General features: G+C 42.9%; 1 protein-coding gene across 14 annotated transcripts in view; it reads right to left on the bottom strand.

Annotated features, from left to right (window-relative positions):
- Positions 1 to 761: 761 nt before the first annotated feature.
- The window catches only part of STAU2 (staufen double-stranded RNA binding protein 2), a 344,484-nt gene continuing 325,020 nt past the window's right edge, over positions 762 to 20,225 (bottom strand). For all 14 annotated transcript variants that reach the window (XM_036886315.2, XM_036886314.2, XM_057497970.1 and 11 more), the window contains 2 exons: positions 2,962 to 3,050; positions 762 to 1,862 (listed from right to left, as the gene is read on the bottom strand). In XM_036886315.2, the coding sequence (XP_036742210.1) occupies positions 1,769 to 1,862; positions 2,962 to 3,050 (183 nt within the window). In that variant the 3' untranslated portion in view covers positions 762 to 1,768. The remainder of the gene's footprint in view (positions 1,863 to 2,961; positions 3,051 to 20,225) is intronic.

The raw sequence follows: 20,225 nt of genomic DNA, 5'->3' as shown, positions 1-20,225 counted from the left end.
GGTTTATTGCCTTTGGATAACTGAAGATCTCTTTAAAGACCCTGTCTGAAGTAGGGCCTACTGACCTATCCCCCACCCCTCCAAGGGCCCACACCTCAGGTAGCCAAGGCCTAGTGGGAGAAAGGGCACGTCCCATTCTGAGGGAATGGTTTAGGGCCCTCTGCACCCTGTGTTAGGCAACAGGGCTTACTGTTCAACTGGCTCACCTACCTGAAGTCCCACTTTATAAATGTGCTGTTATTTCCAAAAGGACCCAGCTTTATGTAACACAACCTATTTCCTCCAAGGGCACCCAGCCCTCCCAATACCGCTGGACTTCCCCACATGGGAATCATTAGAAACAACCCTAGAGTTATTTCCTTATGTTGCTGTTTGTTTACTCTCCAGTCGCGTGTGAGTCAGCCAGATCATGATTTGTGGTGGTTTGGCTTGTAAGATCTTACATAATTATATTCCTATTGTCATGTGGGGCTGAGCAATTAGACCATATAGTGTTTTCTCATTGCACAACGTTTGCAAGTCACTAAGGAGAAAGCGTCAACAGTAAGATGACGTTGGCGGCTCAGGAGCCCAGCGACAGTCACCTAGGAGGTGGCTCTGCAGTTTCGCAGATATGGCCAGTGGCCCAGGGAGCCTGGGGCCTGGACCCTGTGGCCATGACTGTGCAGGATGACGAGGTCGGGTGGTGGCCTTCGGGATGGGTTTCCCTGAGGTGGTATTTGAGAGGCGAGAGCGAGGGCACGAAAGAACAATTACAACACTTCACACAGAAACCAACCACGTTTTTACTGCATTTGCTCCACACTGGATTCCAACATGCTGGTCCAGAGCGTGGCTGGCTACAAGCTGGCAAGACTTTCACAGCTCCTCCAGCGGGCTTTCCCTTCCCCGCCATATACATTATTTGTTTTGATCCTACTCACTGTCCCAAGTCCAGAGGCAGTCATTAAAACCAGTCTTGATGCAACAGTGAGTGGATACAACACACGGATGGGGTGGGTGCAATTCCCATAACAGAACGTGGAATCTTGAGAAATGGTTTGCAGAGGCAAGACGCCTCCTTAGTGGTTAATAGTATTATGGAGCTCAAAACCCACAATTGTTTTTTGTTTTTAATTCCTGGAGTATATTGAAACTAGTTGTTTCTAACATGATTTCATGTTTTTAATCAAATGTCTGACCAGATTTAAACCATGTTTGTTTGCATTCACCTTTGCGTAGTGTGCCTTAAAGTCATTCATATTGATATAGGATGAAGATGACAAATATCCGCATAAGAAGAAAAACCGTGTGACTCCATATGAAGACAACGACCATCACATTCCACAGCACGTCACTGGTTAATCTTTGAATCATCAAGCATTATTTAAAAAGAAAGAGAATATAACTGAACACAAGGGCCACGACAGAACAATCCTAACAACAGAACCAAACCCGATTTCTCTATTAATCACTTGAAAATTTTACCTCTGTTTCTAACACTTTTCATTAATTGTTATTTTAAGCTCCAGTAGCAGGATCAGATTTCTGCTGCCTCTGGGCAAATGAGTTATGATCTGATCTCAAGTTGCAAGGGAAATGCTCAAAGTTTTATTTTTCCCCAGTTGAATAAACAGTACTATGTATATTATCTCTTGTGTTAGAATAGTGTTGTCTTCACATAAGACTCAAATAATGGTATTAGTCATTCATTTCCTTGAACACAGACACCCTCATGCGTGCTGACAGGTTTATAAGGATGCGGTGGCAGCCGTGGTTCTGGGAGCTGCTAGATGACCGGCTTTGATTTCTTGCAGTCCTGAGCGATGGAGCCCGGGTGGGTCTGGTTATTGTCCGCTTTCTCTCCCAGATGCGGGGCTTGTCTAGAAGATTAATACATGAACAAGAGCTGAAGGTCCAGGGTTGCACGTCTTCAGACATGTTTATTAGCAGATGGCACACAGGATTCAAAGGTCACCACAAAAGTGACATTTTAAAGTGAAACAACAATATTTATGTTCAGATAGTCTACTGATGAGATCATGTGGAAATGTTTTTGATTAAATTAGCTTATAAATGGTTGCCAATCTATAGACAACTTAAAATGCCACGTCTGTTTACCAAATGTTTTTTTCTCACGCTCTCACCTTTTAAATATTAATGACCAAATGCTGTTTGGGGGATAGGCTTATTTAACTGTGGAGTTGGTATTGTCTGGGTTTTACTTCCTAGGTCATCTAATTTTCTCATCCTAAAAATGTTATCTCCTGTGTGTGTTCTGAAGTCTCACCTGCTAGTATTACTGCTTTGAAATAGTTTGGATCCCACTATGTAAATACAATTGCTGTCAACTTCTTTATTATAAATTGGGTCTCTGGAGAGAGACCTAAAATTCAGTCTCTCAGATGAGACCTGGTGATCAGTATCATGAAATGGCTACGAGCTGGATTTCAGAAATGCTTACTAGCTGCCTTTTTGCCAGTGCAGCCCTTAGGAGCCATACTTTGGTGGCAGTGTGCGCTTATGTTTCATGTAACAGTGTGAAAAACAAAATGCAGCCGGTGGAGGGAATGTCTCTTCTCAAATTCTTTTTTTTTTTCTTCTCTCTGTTGCACCCACAACTTAGCAGGAATGTGAGTGAAAACTTTTACCTCAGAAAATGGTTTAGCCAGAGAATGCTCAACAGTCTGAAGTGAAAAACAATCTTTTGAAAGTTTTGCAAGTCTCTACAGTTAAGAAAACTCACATAAATATTTCCAACAAGGACACTAAAATGCATGAATAATGATCAATTCATAGATTAAAATTTCACAAACATAGGATAAGATATGAATATGTACTGTTTCTCATTTATTAACATTTAATTGTATGACTGATTTTGTAAGATATACATATTATTGAGTATTTTTACCTTATTATCCATATCTTATTTTTTGTACAGTTACAAAATTACAAATGTACTATGACTGAAGATTTACTCACTTTTCGAGAGAACCTTTTTCAATATTCATTGCCCCTTCCAAAGGATCCAGTCCTTGTTCAGAGAATTGTTTCAAGGCACTTAAAGCTGCCTAAAAATGAAAACAAACACAAAAACAAGCATGGAGATCCATTCAGGTGACTTTAATGTAATGAACAGGTAATTGCAAAAGAAAGCTGAGATACATAGCAAACGCTATTACTTTCATTGATCTAAATAAATGAGTTTTGCATCAGTTAGCAAAATTACATTTGAAAGGCTGTATTATCACAAAGCAATGTATGTACTATGAGGACTTCATTTATTTTTTTGGTGGTTAGTGGTGAGGAGAGAAATCTCCACAGGTCTCATGCTTTATCCCATACCCATAAATCTACAAAATCACAATACTTTATCTGCAAATGTTGAAACATCTTGTATAATAAGCTACTATGCTCTGACAATGACTTTGCCTCCTCATTACTAAAACTACAAATCCTCTTCCTTCAGATGTGCGAACATCAGATTTTCCCAGCTTGTGTGCTCTTTCCAAAGCTAGCATCAAAGTAGTGCTCAGTTCTATAGACAGCCCCAACCAGGTCACAGGATGTAAGAAGAGAAATGGCCAGAAGACACATGCATACCGAGGGGTCGGTATGGTGGTATCTGTGAGGAGAGAGAAATTTCCCGCTCCCTGTGCCAGATCCCGGGAAGCCAGGCCTGGCGAGGCAGAGCCTCCTGAGGTGCAGCCATGCCTGTGCTGCGTGGGCTGCTCAAGGGTGTTGACAGGCTGGTGGGGCCTCTCTGGATAGCTGGGAGGCACCAAAAATGCAATGCTGATAAGATCTACATAACTCGTTGACACTCTTGTGCACGTTCCAAATTGTGATTTCTCTGAGTAAGAATTTGGTTCTTCTCCCCCTCCCCCACACCGCACCCGGCCAAAGCTCCCTCAGAAGGGCTTTGTTGAGTCTGAGATAGGTGTGAGCGGCCAGGCTTGTCTGAATCTTGGAGTTCCCGCTGGGTCACACTTTGGTCATCTGTATCTTCTCAAGTGCCTTTGAAAGAGGTAACTCGTGCAGTTTCCCTGTCTTTTATCTGCCCAAAGCCCCTTGGGGTAGCTCACTAAAGTATATGATCACTTCTAGATTTCTTTATTTGTAATACATTTTTTGGTTTTAAGTTAATAGACTTAAGTTTTTTTAGAGTAGTTTTAGGTTTACAGAAAAATTGAGCAGGATCCCACTTAGCCTCCCCACCCCCCAACAGTCTACCCTATTATTAATATTCTGTATTTGGGTGATACATGTTGTAAGTAATAAAGCCAATATTGATACATTATCATTAACTAAGGTCCATAGTTTACATTAGGGTTCACTCTTTGTGTTGTACATTCTATGGGTTTTGACAAATGCACAATGTCCTATGTCCACCACCCCAGTATCATACCGAATAGATTCACTGCCCTAAAAATCCCATGCCTCACCTGTTCATCCCTCCTCCCTATTTCCCCTAAACTCTAGCAACTACCAATCTTTCTACTGTCTTTATAGTTTTGCCTTTCTAGAATGTCATATAGTTAGGATCATACGGTGTGAAACCTTTTCTGTTGGCTTCTTTCACTTAGCAATGTGCATTTAAGTTTCCTTCATGTCTTTTCATGGCTTGCTCATTTCTTTTGATCACTGAATAATATTCCACTGTATGGCTGTACCACTGTTTATGTATTCATTCTCCTACTGAGGAACACCTTTGGTGTATTCAATTTTTGGTGATTATGAGTAAAAATGCTACAGATATCTGTGTGATGATTCTTGTATAATATTGGTAACATTTTTTTCTCCCTGCTCTCTTGGCCTTTTTTAAAAATCACAATTCCTATATTCAATCAAAAGTAACAATGTGTTTTTTTTTTTTCTTTAGATGACTCCTTCCTTTCAGGCCTCTAAACTGGTCTCCCTGGTTCAGATGTGGTAATCTGAACACCCACTCACACCCGCAGCCTTGGCCTGGGTAGGCTGGGGCAGGGAGGAGGCGCTCAGGCTCTCTGTTTTCGCCATTATCTCTTTGCACAGGAATCCTGGAGGGATGAGTCCCACCCCGCTACTCTTGCCTGTGGCCCGTGCTCATACTATACAGCAGCTGTCACAGGTTGTGGTGGCAGGTAAGCACCAACCGCAACAGGTAGGAGCAGTGTGGTTGACTCACTGGGTACTGTTACAGTTGAATTGTGTCCCTCTACTCTGAAACATCCAAGTCCTAATTCCCAATACCCCAGAATGTGGCCTTATTTGGAAACAGGGTCCTTGCAGATGTAATTAATGAAGATGAAGTTATACTGAATTAGGGTGGGCCTCGATCCAATATGACAATGTCCTTACAAAAAGTGGAAGTTTGGACACAGACACACACATGGAGAACACCATGTGAAGAGGAAGGTAGAGACTGGAGTGATGCAACAGAAACCAAAAATGCCAAAGATGGCCAGCATGTCCCCAGAAGCTAGGAGAGAAATGTGTAAGAGAGCCTCCTTCCCAGCCCTCAGAAGAAATCAGCCCTACCAACGTCTTCAGCTTGGACTTCTGGCCGCCAGAACTGTGGGACAGTATGTTTCTGTTGAATAAGTCACTCAGTTCATGGTATGTTGTTATGGCAACTCTAACAAACTAATACAGGTACGTCTCAATTCTTCATTAAGGATAATAGAACCACTTTCTCTTTTCTTTGATATTTTCTTTTATTAGCTTTTTATTATAAATATAGTTTTTCATTATGGAAAAATCATTATGTATAGGCAAGCAAAAGGAATGTGAAATCACTCAGTTCCACCCACCATTCACAGCGTGGTATATGTCTGTCCACAGCCTTTCCTGTCCCTTCCCCACATGCACCTGCCTTAACCTGGGTCCTGGGCTAACACTGTTTGGCCACCTGTCCTCTTCATTGGACTTGAGCAGTTTTCCACATCAACAGGAATGTTTCAGCAGTGGCAGTCAGCATGACCCAACACTATCCCATCGGCTTTGTGTGCGTTCTTCAATGTTTAGCCAATCTTTACTGTTGGACATTTAGACCACTCCCAACTTTTTAGCTTTTATTAACACTGCATCAAGCTTCCTAATATTTAAATCTTTGTGTGCTATCTCAATACCTTCCTCATGATTAATTCCTAAAAATTGAATTTCTGGGCCAAACAGCATGTACACTTTTAAATATCTGATATTGGCTTTCTCTCTGTCCTCAGAGAGGTGTGTCCTTACCAGTGGGGTGAGGAGCATCTATTTCTCTAGCATCTTTTGGAGTTACCTTTCAGAACCATTTTATGAGTCACTTGAACAAACCAGTTTTATCATTTTATAGCCTAGCCTTATTTTGTATTTGTCCATCCTGGCCACTTACCTCATTCACTGGACTTGGCTTTAAGTGTGGTTTGGTTGCTTTCAAAAATTAAACAGCCTCAGAAGACCCAGATTTAGGCAATTCTCTTCCCCCAAAACAAATTCAAAGAGGGAATTGACTCTCATTTAGATTCAATTAGGTGACCTCTGATGTCCTCTCAAGTTCTGAAATGCTGAGGGGTCTGGACAGCCTTCCCAGTGACTCTGCTGAGAACTGTCTTGTGGGTTTGTTCCGTGAGCCTGAGTTCTGGAGTCCCACCACACGTACGCATGTGCGGAGCAAAGAGCCAGGCCTACTCACTGCTAAATTCTAAAGACCAATCCATGTCTGACCGTTCAGGTGCCCCACCTTCATGGGGTGAGCTAATGAATTTAGAGGTCTTTGCATATTCAACAATTCTGAAAAAACTATTTTGTTGTGATCCATTAATATGTGAATTGTTGGCAGGAATGCTGTTTTATCAATCCCGAATGAATGAATTGGATTTTTTCTTCCCGAATGAAGTTGGAAAGTTATTCAGTCCCAGAAATTTAAATCTGCAATGTGATATTGCTCAAGGAGGCTCCTGAGAGCTCTAGGGCTTCTTGGTCTTGTTTTATTCTCAAAAAGGCTAACATGACAACCAAAAACAAATATTAAGAAATCATTTATAGGCTAATTGTAGCCCATGTTCATTAATGGCTTTGGGAAAACTTGTTGCCTGAATACCAGGAACCAGACATCTTGCTTCACTGAGTCCTGTGCCCAGTGACACCTGCTCTCTTCCATTCAACAAGAGATGCACATATAGGATGCAGGCCAGGTCTCAAGGATCAGGTTTGGTGTTTTAGCTCTTGCACAATCTGGGAGATTTTATCATCACATCAGGCAGGTCTCCCTAAACTATCAAAATGCCCGTCATCACTAAAAGTCCTACTGATTCGAATGGAGTTGTGCCCTTTTATTTGATGCCATGAACAGACTTTTAGAATTCTTGTGTGGCTGCTTCCCTCCAGAGGTATGCGTAAAGGCTTCCAAATAACATCCCTTTACATATTTGATGAGATAATTCAACCTATATCTTATTGATAACCCTCATACAATTGCTTAAAGTATGAGAGGACTTACAATTTATAAAAGACAATGAAGACATGTCATTTCAATGGCTTTGCAAATGTAAACTGTAGTACCTACCATTTGATGAGCATCAGTCCACCATATTCATGAGACTGGGCCCTTTACCTATATGACCTCAGGTGTTACCTCAAGCCTGGCAAGGTAGGTCCTACCCATGAGGAATTCACTAACATACTTGCGATCCCATAGCTAGTAAATGGCAGAGGAGAGATTTGGACCCAGCCCCCATTCTTGATTACATCACTTTCCTTCAATAAAAATAGCTCACATTTGGCCAAATTCAGCATAGTTCCTTTCAGCATCATTGTGGCAAAATCACTCTTAGTACCTCCTCTATATATTCATTCTATTAATTATTTCCCACAATCATTACTTGAAGGACGCTCATCCAATTATCTCCATTTTCTAGGGAAGGGATTTATTATTTTGTGAGATCACACAGTTTCCAGCCTCCAGCCTTGCTGTAGTCCCTGGGTTGAGTTCTGAGGCTTCCTTCCGAACTTCCATAACTCTTGCGGTTTGGGCTAAAGCTAAATTGCGGTAGTAATTGTTTTGTCACTTAGGATTACCCAGTGACCAAAATCAAAGTGCCTTGATTCTCCATCTCATAGCATTCTGAGGGTCCCGAGTCTAGCTCCCTTTCCTTGCCTCCCCTCCCCACTGTTCTGAGAGGCGTTCATGTCTCACCTTCCTGGGGTTGCTGCTGGAGGGAGAACAGGCTGCAGGGTTTGCCTGGAACTGTGGGATGTAGGATCCCGCAGAGGAGAGGAGGTGCTGGGATTGCAAAGGTGACGTGCACAGAGAAAGAGGACAGTAAGCCAAATATGTTTAGGAAAACTGAGATGGGCGGGGGCTGTGGACCACGTGTCTCCTCCGCTAATCAGGAGCTCAACTGAAGCATCAGGGGCTCCTCCACCCTCACCCTCAGTTCACTGCCCACTACTTACCCAGAAAGAACACTTTACAAATTAAAAAAATTCCATGAAATGAGATGGATATGCTTCACTTTCCACAGCAAAACACAATAGGATTATGCAGTCCAAAATAGCCACATTACATTTGATCTAGTTATCAGTCCTTTCAAAGAGTAATGTATAAATGCAATGGCTTTGCAAATGACAGTAAAAATTTAACAGTCCACAAAAATGTTTTACTATGCACCTCCAAATCTGTCCAGAAGATGGTAAAATCAACAAACTCACCATACTTAAAAGACTTGAACTAAATAAACTGTTACTTGATAGAGGCTAGTTGTTTTTAAAAAAATTAAGAACATACTATAAATATGCTACATAACATTGAAGGATACTTTGTTTGCAGCGAGAAAAAAAATCAAGTATAACCTTTCATTTGGGGAGACATATTTGAAGCCTGATTAAGAAGCGATTTCAACATTGCCTATTACTGAGAGGGTAAATACATAGCAAGATGGTCAGCTCCTGCTGTCTGCAGCTCACCCTTTCAGCATGGACAGTTTGCTGCGTGATAAATGTAAACTAATCTTGGGGAGTCAAAGAAGGTGGTAACTCTGGGTTCCTTACTGAGGAACAACCTGAATGATGCTTAAACCTAAGCTGTGTAACTTCCCACAGGCTGTAGATTTGAGAATTTCGAAGATATATTAACATGAGTGCCCAGGACCATCCATTCGGTGTTTGCCATAAGCAGACAGACAACTAAATGATTTCATTTCCAAGGTCAGAAAATATTTCCTACCAAATCAAAACAAACTCACACAGTATCCATTCACTGAGTAGGTATGTTGCCTATAGACTATCAACTAGAACCTCAAACTTTAGCTTTATGAGAATTTATATGTTCTGGGATTTTTTTTAAAGGTATATTGAAGGCAATACATGTAGCTTTGTTTGGATGATCTTTCTTTTCTTATTCTTGTCTTTTCAGCTCAACACTTGTATCCATTTGTGTATTTGTGTCTGTGTATTGTCCTTAGAGGAGACATCTGCATAGATACACAGAAATATTTTTGTCCCCAAAAGATTTTACAACTGTTTTGTGAGTAAAGCCCCACAGATTCTAGAACAGATGTCTCTGCCATTTCATTTATCACTTGTCTTGTGTGTAGCGACAGCAATGCCAGGAACATGCCGATCAGATCCTTCCCATGCCTGTTTGTTGGTCTTGGTTTTGTGTGCCCGTGTGTGTATGATCTCAGAATAGAGGTCTTTCCAGCCATTTCTGTCATGTCTAACTTTGCTTTTGTCAATCAGCAATTAGCAAATTGTGTTGAAACCAGTCCCTATTCTTCCTGCTTCCTTCTTCAGGGATTAAATAGTTTGTAATGACAATGTAGCAACATTAAGTCATTTTTTGAGAGATAACAACGGTCCTCGTTATTCATTAGTAAAATGTTAAATTTCACTCATCCCCTTATGACACCTAGTTCTTTCTGGAGTCTTTGAACATGATGCCCAGTGGACCCTTGTATTTACTTTTTTTCTATTTCACACTTCTCCCACCGATTTCATATCCTGATTCTCAGCAACAGACAGGCTGTTCCCATTAAAATCAATGGTAACCATGCATGTCGAATGTGGCCTTCGGTTTTAAGTAAGTGATCAAGGTTTGTTTTGTTTTGCCTTTTCCCCACAAGAGCTTGCTGGTGTGGAACTCTTCCTGGGAGCAGATCTAAGTGCTAGATTCATTTCAGAATGCACATGATTAGTTATATGTGCAGCTCATTAAATCAACCTCCTGTAATGAGAAAATGATTGGCTTCAGATTGCAAACATCTTCATTTGCAGTTGAGGACTCCCTTAACTTTTCATCCCAACAACCTTTGAGACTGACTCTACGTTAAATCATTTAAATGACTGAAAAACCAGAAGTTTTTTCAGGAAGCTTGAAGGCTTATTGCCCAAAGAATGTGAATTTTAATGTTTCTAAGTTATTGTTTTCTTGCTTTGGAAGGTCTATAACAAAATTCCAAGTCTCTCTTTCTATAAAATAAGAGAAACCAAAAAGAAAAAATTGTACTTGTAAATTTTAGACATGATGGTAGGATCAAAAAGAAAAAATTGCACTTGTAAATTTTAGACACGATGGTGGGATCCTCAGTCTATTACATTTCAAATGAATCAACAATAGGACTTTAGGAATAAAATGAAAAAAAGGATTATACTGAGCTTCAGTTAAACCATTTACTGCTTTCTAACAATTTCATTATAGCCCACACTTTTCATTTATGCTTACATAATCCTATTACTTCAGATAATTTCCATAAAATTGGTACTTTATAAAATGGCTTACTGTTAGAACAAAGGGATGTCAGCCTGCTAAAATGATGGCTACTCACTGTGGAAAAAAAGGGGGGAAGGTGGGTGGTTGGAAGACATGCAAGTTTTAGACAGTCTATGAAAGCAAAGAACAGGAATTTTGACTCTGGGATTTGGGGAATTAGTACAAAATTGGGCACTTAAAGTACAGACTTAGGCATCACCTTTATTTCTGCGGTCAGGCTCTCACACTGGGTAATCCACGTGGCTGCCAGAGCCAGCCCGGACAATAACAGAGTCAGATTTAAAGCAGGATTAACTGTGCTAAGGAATGCTGTCGGTGTGTTCAGAACAAACTTGAGCAGCAGTGTCCACGCTGCCATGTCTCCCTCCAATCAGGCTATTTGTGTTTTACCAACACCTTTCCTTTTTAAATTCTTTTTGCCCTTTATTTATTGTTTGTGATGTAACAGAAAGTTCCCTTTGTAACGACATTTACCGAAATATGGAGTCGGCACAAAGGCAGATGTCCACGAACGGCAGCAGGCTCACTCTCTGTGCTGCAAAGGTGATTCAGCAGATGGGCCTGAGGTACGAATGCTGAGATGGGGAGACTGTCCCGGATTCTCCCAGGGGCATGGGTGCAATCCAATCACACAAATCTTTAAATTATGACAACCTTTCCTGGCTTTGTAGACAGTAAGGAATGGCCAGGAAAAAAAAAATGGTCAAAGAAATGCAATGTTGTTAGTTTTGAAGATGGAGGATGGGAGACACATGCCCAGAAATGTGGGGAGCCTCAAGTGGCCAGAAAAGGCAAGGAGAACAGTTTGCTTCCTGAGCCCCACAAAGGAAATGCCAATAATTGGTTCTAGCCCAGTCAGACACCTGTCTGACTTCTGGCCTAAGGAGCTCCAAGATGGTACACTTGTGTTGCATTAAGCCACTTGGTCTGTTAATTTGTTACAACAGCAAGAGAAAACTAATACACGATTCCTGTTGTCTGGACAAGGAAACGGAAAGGGTATGGCATTTGGAGTCAGTCAGGCCTCGATAAAATGCCAGCTCTACTGCAGAACAGCCGTGTGTGTCTTCACGCAAGTTACTTTATCTCTCTGAGCTCCTTTTTCACCAACTGTATATTGAGGAAAAAGCTGTAACACCTACAACATTGGATTGTTTGAAGGGTTAATGCCTGGACCATAGTGGTATTTAATAAATGAGGGCTTTTATTACTCATCTGTCTCTGTTGAGCCCAGTATCCAGTCATAAAATCTTTATACTCTCTAAATCCATGTTAATTTATGTCCTGTTTCCTGTACATTTCTATTAATTTTTTCCAGCACATTGCTTACCCATCTCTCTTCCTAAGAGAACTCTATCATTATGCCTCCCCCTTAATCAAAAGCCATTAATAACTCCAGGCCCAGAATAACATTTGTATCTTTGGCCTGGCATTCAAGGCTCTCCATCAGCTGGCCCCATTCTGTCTTACAACCTCATTTACTGAAATTTTATTACATCTTGTTTCATGGAGGTGATCCCCAAGCCAACAGACCAGTCACCAGCCTCAGAACACCTGGCAGGAATCAGTGTTAACAAGTTCCCTGGCCAGGTGGCCTGGAGACACCATGTCAGAAACCCTGCCCACACGGATCTTCTGCCTGGTCCAACTGGCCTACCTCCTGTTTGCTGAGGTTTCCTACCTTCACACTTTTGCTCCTGTAGTTTTTTTTTTGACTTCTCAAGGTGGACTTTCCTGATTCCCAGCCTGTCTCCCACCTATAAATGCCTGACAGCCCTGCCATTTACCTCCCTGAACTGTGAGTTGTCTTCAAAATGTTTATGTTCTGTCTCCCAGGTAGTTGATCAGTCTTTGACTGGTGGAGCCATTTTCCTGTTTGAAATCAACCCGATGTGTTTACAGATGTCTTCAGGATATACTCCTTGATTGATTATCCAGTGGCTTCCATCTGAAGCTCCCCCAGACAAACAAGTGCTCACAGACACATTTCTTCTTTCTGTTTTCTCTCTCTTCTGTGAGTCAGCACCTTACCCTCACTAGCTTCTCTCTGGCAGGATGTCCTCCAAAGCTTCTCCCCACTGAGGTTTTCTCTCCTCCTCTTGTGCACCCCTTTGCCCCCACCCACAGACTCTGTGGCCAACATGCCATGGGATCGACAGTTCTGGGAAGGCAGGGCTGGGTTGTCTCCATGTGAGATAATGTCCCCTGACCCACAATTTACTTCCAAGCAATACAGATGCTAATTACTGTCTTTTTGAAACACGAGTCATTTGGGCTTTGGCTAATATCATTTCTGAGGTCCACAATGAGCACTGTGCCTTCCCCGGCCATGTGAGGGGTACAGAGGAAGTGCCCAGAACACCCTACCTGGGAGGACCCCAAGGTGGGGGCTTTGCTTAAGACCTTCGGTGTTGCCTCCTGAAAGAGAGGCCCAGAGGGGAGCCTCTTCGGCCCAAGGAGAGCCTGGTTCTGCAAGGCAACTGTGGCTGCATTCTGCTTCTGCAGCCCTCTCCTCCACTCCCGAGAAGTCTATCTGGGATTCCTCGGTCCTTTGTATTCTGCTCCAAAGAGAATGAGAAGCATTCCCCCTGAACGCAGGTACACACTGCTCGCTACTCAGCAATTCCATTTGGGTTTGAGTGTGTGATTGATAAAACTTAGTTATTCATAATTTTTACTGCCCTTATTTTTGGATTATATTGGGGGTGGTGGGGGAACAGGGAGTGATGGTCAAACAATATAACCTATAAAGTTCTGTTTAACTCTAAACCTTTGGTTGTTCTGAAACGGAGTTGCAGGTGGTGAAGGCAGGTGACCTGCCTTGCTGATTCTCTCAGTGGGTAGGGCATGCACAAGTTTTATCTTTTCCTGGGGCATTTGGTGGCCATCCTAGTGGTCAGATTGTAGTAGGGAGGGAACCAGAATAGATTTTCGCTTCCATCCCAAATGTCTCCTTAGCCTCTTACTAACATCTGATTGTGTGTGTGTGTGTGTGTGTGTGTGTTTCTATTTTTTGAATATACAGTCATGAAAGTACAAAGGATAGTATACTGAACCCCAGACCTATTATTCACATCAAGAATTATCAGTATTTTGCCAATCTTATTTAATGTATCTTCAGGCTTTCTGCAGTATTCCAAATCAAATATCAGATGAAGATACACGGCATTATCATACCTAACTAAAGTAACAATTCTTTATCATCTAAATACCTAAATCACGTCAAGATTTCCTTGATAGTCTTGAAGATGTCTTTTAAAGTTGGTTTTGAATCTATATCCCAACAGTGCATGCACTGTTTGATCTTTTAAGAGCTAGGAGTCCCAGGGCAGGCAGCATGATGGCTCCTAAGGCATCCATGTCCTAATCGCGGTACCTGTGCATGTCCCTTAACGAAGGAATTTGCAGATGGGATGAGATGAAGGACCTTGAGATGGGACTATTAGCCTGGATTATCAGGCGAGTCCAGTCTAATCACATAAGTCCTTAAAATTAGAGACGCTCTCCCGGCCCTGGTGGGGGGAAGGGTCAGAGACACAGCCTCCCTCTGGAGGAGGTGCCCTGAGCCAAGGAATGAGGTACGCTTATAGGAGCTGGAAAAGGCAGGAGACCGGACTCTCCCCGGGAGCCTCCAGAAAGGGGTGCAGGCTGGCCAGCACCTTGATTTTAGCCTAGTGACACGGTGTCTGACTTCTAACTACGGAACCACAGGACAGTGCGTGTTGTGGTTTTAAGCCCCTATTCCTATAAGAGGCCTGAAAGTGACAACGAGGTGAAAATGTCTGTTGTCAGATTCTTTCCTGAGTCCAGACTGATCCTGGGCTGGAGAAGCAGACATTGGAACCTGGCTGAGATGTTCGGGAAAGGGGGGGCTGTGGGCCTGAGAAAAAATGGGGCTGGCTGTGCTGAGTGGCCCCGTGTTACCGCTGCTGCCTCCCTGCAGGCCACCTCAGGCAGGAACAGAAAAGCTCTTCCTCTCCACCCTCTGCAAAGTAGGCTCTACACAGAGGTCAGCTCTTCACATGCACCCTTCGGAGACCTCCCTCTACCCTGGGAACCCATGCACTGCTCTCCCCTCCACTCCTTTAACGCTATGCCAGCCTGCTCTGCTGCCCCATCATGACAAGCCCTTTCCCACCTCAGGGATCCTTGAAGGCCTGTGCCCTGAGCCTTCCTTCGCAGGGCCGGCTGCTTGACAGCCTTCAGGGTTCAGCTCCCAGGAGGCCTCCCCTGACTGCACCATCTAGAGGGCACAGCCCCCAACAAATCACATAAGCTTGTTCATTTTCCTCATAACACTTGTCACAATCTGTGATTACTTCCTGGAGGGAGGGGCCTGGTCTGTCTCAACCACAACTGTGTACTGTTATTCATTCACAACTGTTTGAGAACCAGGCACCATGTTATGTTAGGCACCAGGAAAACCAAGATCAACGTGCACAGTCCCTGCCTTCGCCAGCAGGGAGGAAGGTATGCAGGCAATGCCAGTCTAACGAGCTGACAGCTCTAAGACAGCAGACAACAGTTGCACTGAGACAGGGCACTCATGTTTCCCTGGAGAAAACTGTGTCATGGGGGGGGGGGGGTAGCATTTGGAGTGACACTTAGGGTGAGCAGGACTTGTTAAGGGAGGCAAACAGTAAGAGATGGGCATGCTCGGCAGAGGCAGTTGCTCCAGTAAAGCAGTTCAGAGTGGCTGGAGCTGGGAGGTAAGAGGGACTTGGCAGAACAGTAAGTGTCCCAGATCATTTTAAAGCTGTAGAAAAGGGAGGCACCTTGTTCTGGGAAAAGCTGAGCCAAGCCCACGTTGGGGGAAGCCCCATGCAAACAGATCTGGTGTCAAACCAGGGAGTCACCTTGAGTCCCAAGAGCGCATGTTGGACCCAGAGGTAAGAATGGGTGACAAACATTGTCCGGGCTGTTGTCACGTTTGGGAGATGCTGGGAGGCAGGTGCCTGTGAAGGCCTCCTTCTCTCTCAGACTCTCTGATTACTTTGAGTCAGGCCTGCTGATGTGGATAGATCCACACAGGTCAAGAACACCTGCACGCCGACAGGGAGATAATCAGTTTCAGCCAGGTGGCACTGAGAGCTATGTAACATGTCATAGATATGGTTTGCAGGTGAGAGCTGAGTTCTCATTGATGGGGTAAAAACCTGGACACGAGCTTCACCACCGCTCAGGTGAGAAGGTGTCTGTCCCTTGCTGTTCCTCGATGTCTCCTTTGAGAAGACTGAGTCAGTAAAACCATCCCATTTTAGGGACTAGTCAATGGATGTAACTGATGGATGTGTCCTGGAGGGTCTGCCATATACATTGTGGTCTGGGAAATGTTAAGCAACTGACTCTGGGAGAAAAAAAAAATCCATGGTTGGCACTCCTTCCAGCTCCCTGCTTTTTGCTGAGGCAGGGTGGCAAAGAGGTTACGAGCCCAGGATTTACAGCCCAGCAAACCTGGGCTCAGTGAATGACTCCCCCGCTTACTAGCCATCTGACCTTGGGCAAGTAAAAACCTCTTCTATTAAATGATATAGCAGGTTGTGCTGATGACACTTGCTTTGTTCAAGAACTTTACATTCCTAACTCATTTAATTGTCACAGTCTCCACCACAGGTAGGCTTGACTCTTGTCCCCAGTTGAAGACGAGGATATGGAGACATAGAAGAAGTAATTTATGCAAGGCTAACATGACTTGTTCTTGGTAGATCTGGAATTTGAACCTAGACAGCTTGGCTCTGGAGCCAAATTCTTAACGACTGTATGGTGTGACCTCTCAGTCCAGTGAGAGGATGTAGCATTGGATGCTCAGGAAAGAGCATGAGCCAGACCAGGGCATGGAGCCCTGCAAGTGTGAGGATCTGGGTGCAGGCTCTGAGAATATGGGGGTCCTTCTTTGATTCCCCCCTTACTTCTATGCTCTCTGAACTATGGTCTTCAGGGGAGTGGAGGGGCTGGGAAGTGAGAAAGTGCAGAGCTGGCAGCACAGGCTGCCAGGCCTGTCTGGGTGAGAGGGGAGTGGTGACTCTAGCTGCACTCAGAGCAGACAGGGTTGACCTCAAGAGGGGGCTGTTTAGGTGGGGCCAAGATCCTGAATTAACTGTTAAAGCTAGAACCCAATAGTCTGTGATCGGATACTCAACAGGCTAACCAGAACCTATAAATGAATGTATATTAGAAACTTCATACTTTTTCCCATTATTAAAGGGTTACATTTCCCTTCGCTTCCAGGATCTCCAGCCTTCCTGCTTGTCCTCTTACACCACTGGGCACCTCTTTTCAGTCTCCTTGCTGCTGAAAGCTTTTCCTTTGTAAGTTCATCCTTGGACCTCATATCTTCTCTAGCAGTATTCTCTCCCTAGAAGATTTCATTGAGGTCTATGGCTTAAATTCCTTATAAATATTGACACACCCAAATTCCTATCTTCAGCCTTGCCTTCTGCCCTAGAGTTCATACATATGACTGCCTGGGGACTCTCTCCATCTAGGTGTCTGAAAAGTATTTAAAACCTACCCAAACCCAAACTTTTGATTACCATTCCCCAAAACACTCTTCTCTCAGGAGTTGGAGCCCCATTCAACCAACAGCTCAAGCAAAAAAAAACCCTAGAATCAACCTCACTCCCTTCTTTTCTTTCTCACCTCTCACTTCCAGCCCAGTACTGTTATGTTGGTTCTTCTTGGAAATGCATCCAGAATCTAACTTCTCCTCACCACCTGCTCTGCTGACATCCTTGCCCAAGTCCCTCAGCAAGATTCATGCTGTGGTTTCCTGACTCCATCTCCCTGCGTCTGTCTGTCTCTGCCTACCGAAAGCCCGTCCTAGGCGTGAAATGTAAATAAGAACAGGTCATGGCCCTGCTCAAAGCCCTCCAGAGGCTTCTAGTGCTCTTAAGACAAAACCCCAATTTCTGACTTGGGCCCCAAAGCTCTACATGCCCCTCCCCCAGTCTCATCACCTACCAGCTGCCCCAATCCCACAGATTGGCAGCAACCCCAGCCTCTTTGCTTTTGGTAGAATACCCTGCATTCACTATCGTCTCAAGAACTTTTATATACTTTCCCTTAGACCTGGACTCTTCCCCACGTCATCACATGGCTCTCTCCCTCACTTCATCCAGTTCTCAATTATCACCCCTCCTGACCACTGGGCCTAAAGGAAATGCACACCCCCATCCTAGCCCCATGTTCTTCCACCTCCTCACACTGCCTCAATTTGGGTGCTTACTGCCCCTCAAAGTTTTACATATTTAACCATTTCCTTGTTTATTGTGTATATGCTCCATTGGCACATCTAAGTCGCATGAAGGCAGAGATTTTGTCTGTTTTATTCATTGCAAAATACTCAGCACCTAGGATAGTCAATACTCAATAAAAATTTTTTTGTTGAATGATTTGCAAGAATGAGTGAATAGTTAAAAACAGTGACCATGTTCAAGAATATCTAGCCACTTCATACAGACCTACTAATGCTCAGAGTTCCATATGGATACAGAGTAGATTACTTCCCCAATTAATTGAAACTCTCAAGTAAACATTTTGATGTTTAAAGTCTGATTATTCAGCTGGAGTAAGAAGCTGCTAAATGTTGGTCTTCCAAATGCAGAAAGTGAAGTGTAATGATGGGTCTTCAATGTGGGTGTTCTCAGATGCTGTAAAGTTATTTTATGCCAAATACATTATTGCAATTTGGAAGAAACTTTATTGGAACTGAGGTTTTATTCCTAGAAAGGCTTCATGCTTTATTATTTTAAACTAAGAGAGTTGCAAAGTCACTGTAAAGTTCAAGAAGTAAACGATTTATTCTTTTTCTAGTCACCACTGAAAGAAAAGCCCATCACCTGGTTTGGTAATTTTTAGAAACTCCATTAAAAGTAGCTTTTAAAGTTTATAGTTAAATAACCATCTCAAAAGAAAAACTAGTATCCTGATTTCCTAAAAACACCTTCACTAAGATAATATAATCAAATACATTTTACTTTGTGTTTGAAAAGTTACGTTCATAAAGGGCCCCCTTTCCCTACCTCTACCCCCAAAATGAGAAGAAATTTAGTATGCTTTTGGGGATTTAGTTTAGGTCTGCCAAATACTTAAGTAAAAAATTCTAAGTTATTACAAGAAACTGCTAGTACTCTAAGAGGGTTCACACATTCTAATATAACCAAACATAGTTTTTCTCTAATTGCTTGGCTGCAGATGATGATGTCAGGCTCTAAGTATAAGAATTCATGTGATGATCGGTGGTGGAATCCTAATCCATTTTAAGCTGTAAACTTGACAACTGGCAGTTCCCAACGTGTATTAAGAAACAGAATTTTTTTGTTTTGCCTGAGGCTACATTACCTTTCAAAAGCAGAATATTTTTCTTCTTTTGCTTTCTAAAGATATGTTAAACTCTACTCTCAATAGTTAATCTTTCAAGGAGGCAAGATAGATTGGAGGGAATCTGTGACAGATTTATAAATTTGGGGCAAAATATAACACGAGGCATTTCAATATGCACTTTCAAATCAAAACCTTAACTTGGGCAAGGGACATTATATCAACCAACAGCATTCTTTAGAAATGCCTGACATTCAATTGGATAGAATTATATATTGAAATAGATTGTAGGCATATTACGAATGTTTTTGCTCTAGCATCTGGTAGTATCAAAGCCCAGGAGGAAGAGATGGTGACCATGCCAGAATTTAAAAGCTGCCTTTTGGATAAATATGTGGAAAGGATATAAATTAAGTTATCAAAAGGTTAAAAGAATTTGCTGAAAAGGGGGAGGGTTAAGCTATTTGGAATTTGATAGCATCAAACTTCTGTGCTTTGTATAGCTAGTACTGTTAAGGGTAAAATGATACTTCAAAAAAAGGAAAATTAACGAATGAATGAGAGCATAAAATGCAACAACGTGATTCACTGATCCACTGAAGTAAGCAGAGCTTATCATGGCTGAGAGGCAACGTGGGGTGAGTCCTAAGGAAAACCAGGCAGCTCCTCTCTGAAGCCTTTCTGTTTTTGGAAGAGAGCAGTGATTTTTGGTTTCTGTGTCCTGTGTATTAATCAAAGTAAGGTAACTGCTAAACAAACACCCCAAGAATCTCAATGCCCATGACAGACCAACTGGGTGTTCCTGAGCAGTGGACCCCTTCCATCTTATGAGTCTGCCCTCCTCTAGGCTAGCATTACAGTCCTCTCCATTCAACCAGGGGAAGAGAAAATCAAATGGAAGGTAGCATAAAGAGTTTATGAAAGAGGACTGAAAACCCTCACATGTCATTGACCAGAATCCAGTGACATGACAACACCCAACTCCAGTCTGGGTGACTAAGTCTGGCTGTGAGCTGAGAAGAGGAAGCAGGTGTGGTAATTGTGGTAATTAGACCCCACCTCAAGTGATACCATGTTATTGCACTCAGTTGCTGAGGCATCTGCATGTCTATCTCCTCACACTGTAAGTCCCCAGAATAGGGCAGAGTTGACGCCTGCTGGTTTTGGTAACTTTGGCATCGACACTGACAGG

This window comes from Manis pentadactyla, chromosome 3 (genome assembly GCF_030020395.1).
Source record: "Manis pentadactyla isolate mManPen7 chromosome 3, mManPen7.hap1, whole genome shotgun sequence".
NCBI lineage: Eukaryota > Metazoa > Chordata > Mammalia > Pholidota > Manidae > Manis > Manis pentadactyla.
This window is presented reverse-complemented; position numbering and strand designations above follow the sequence as displayed.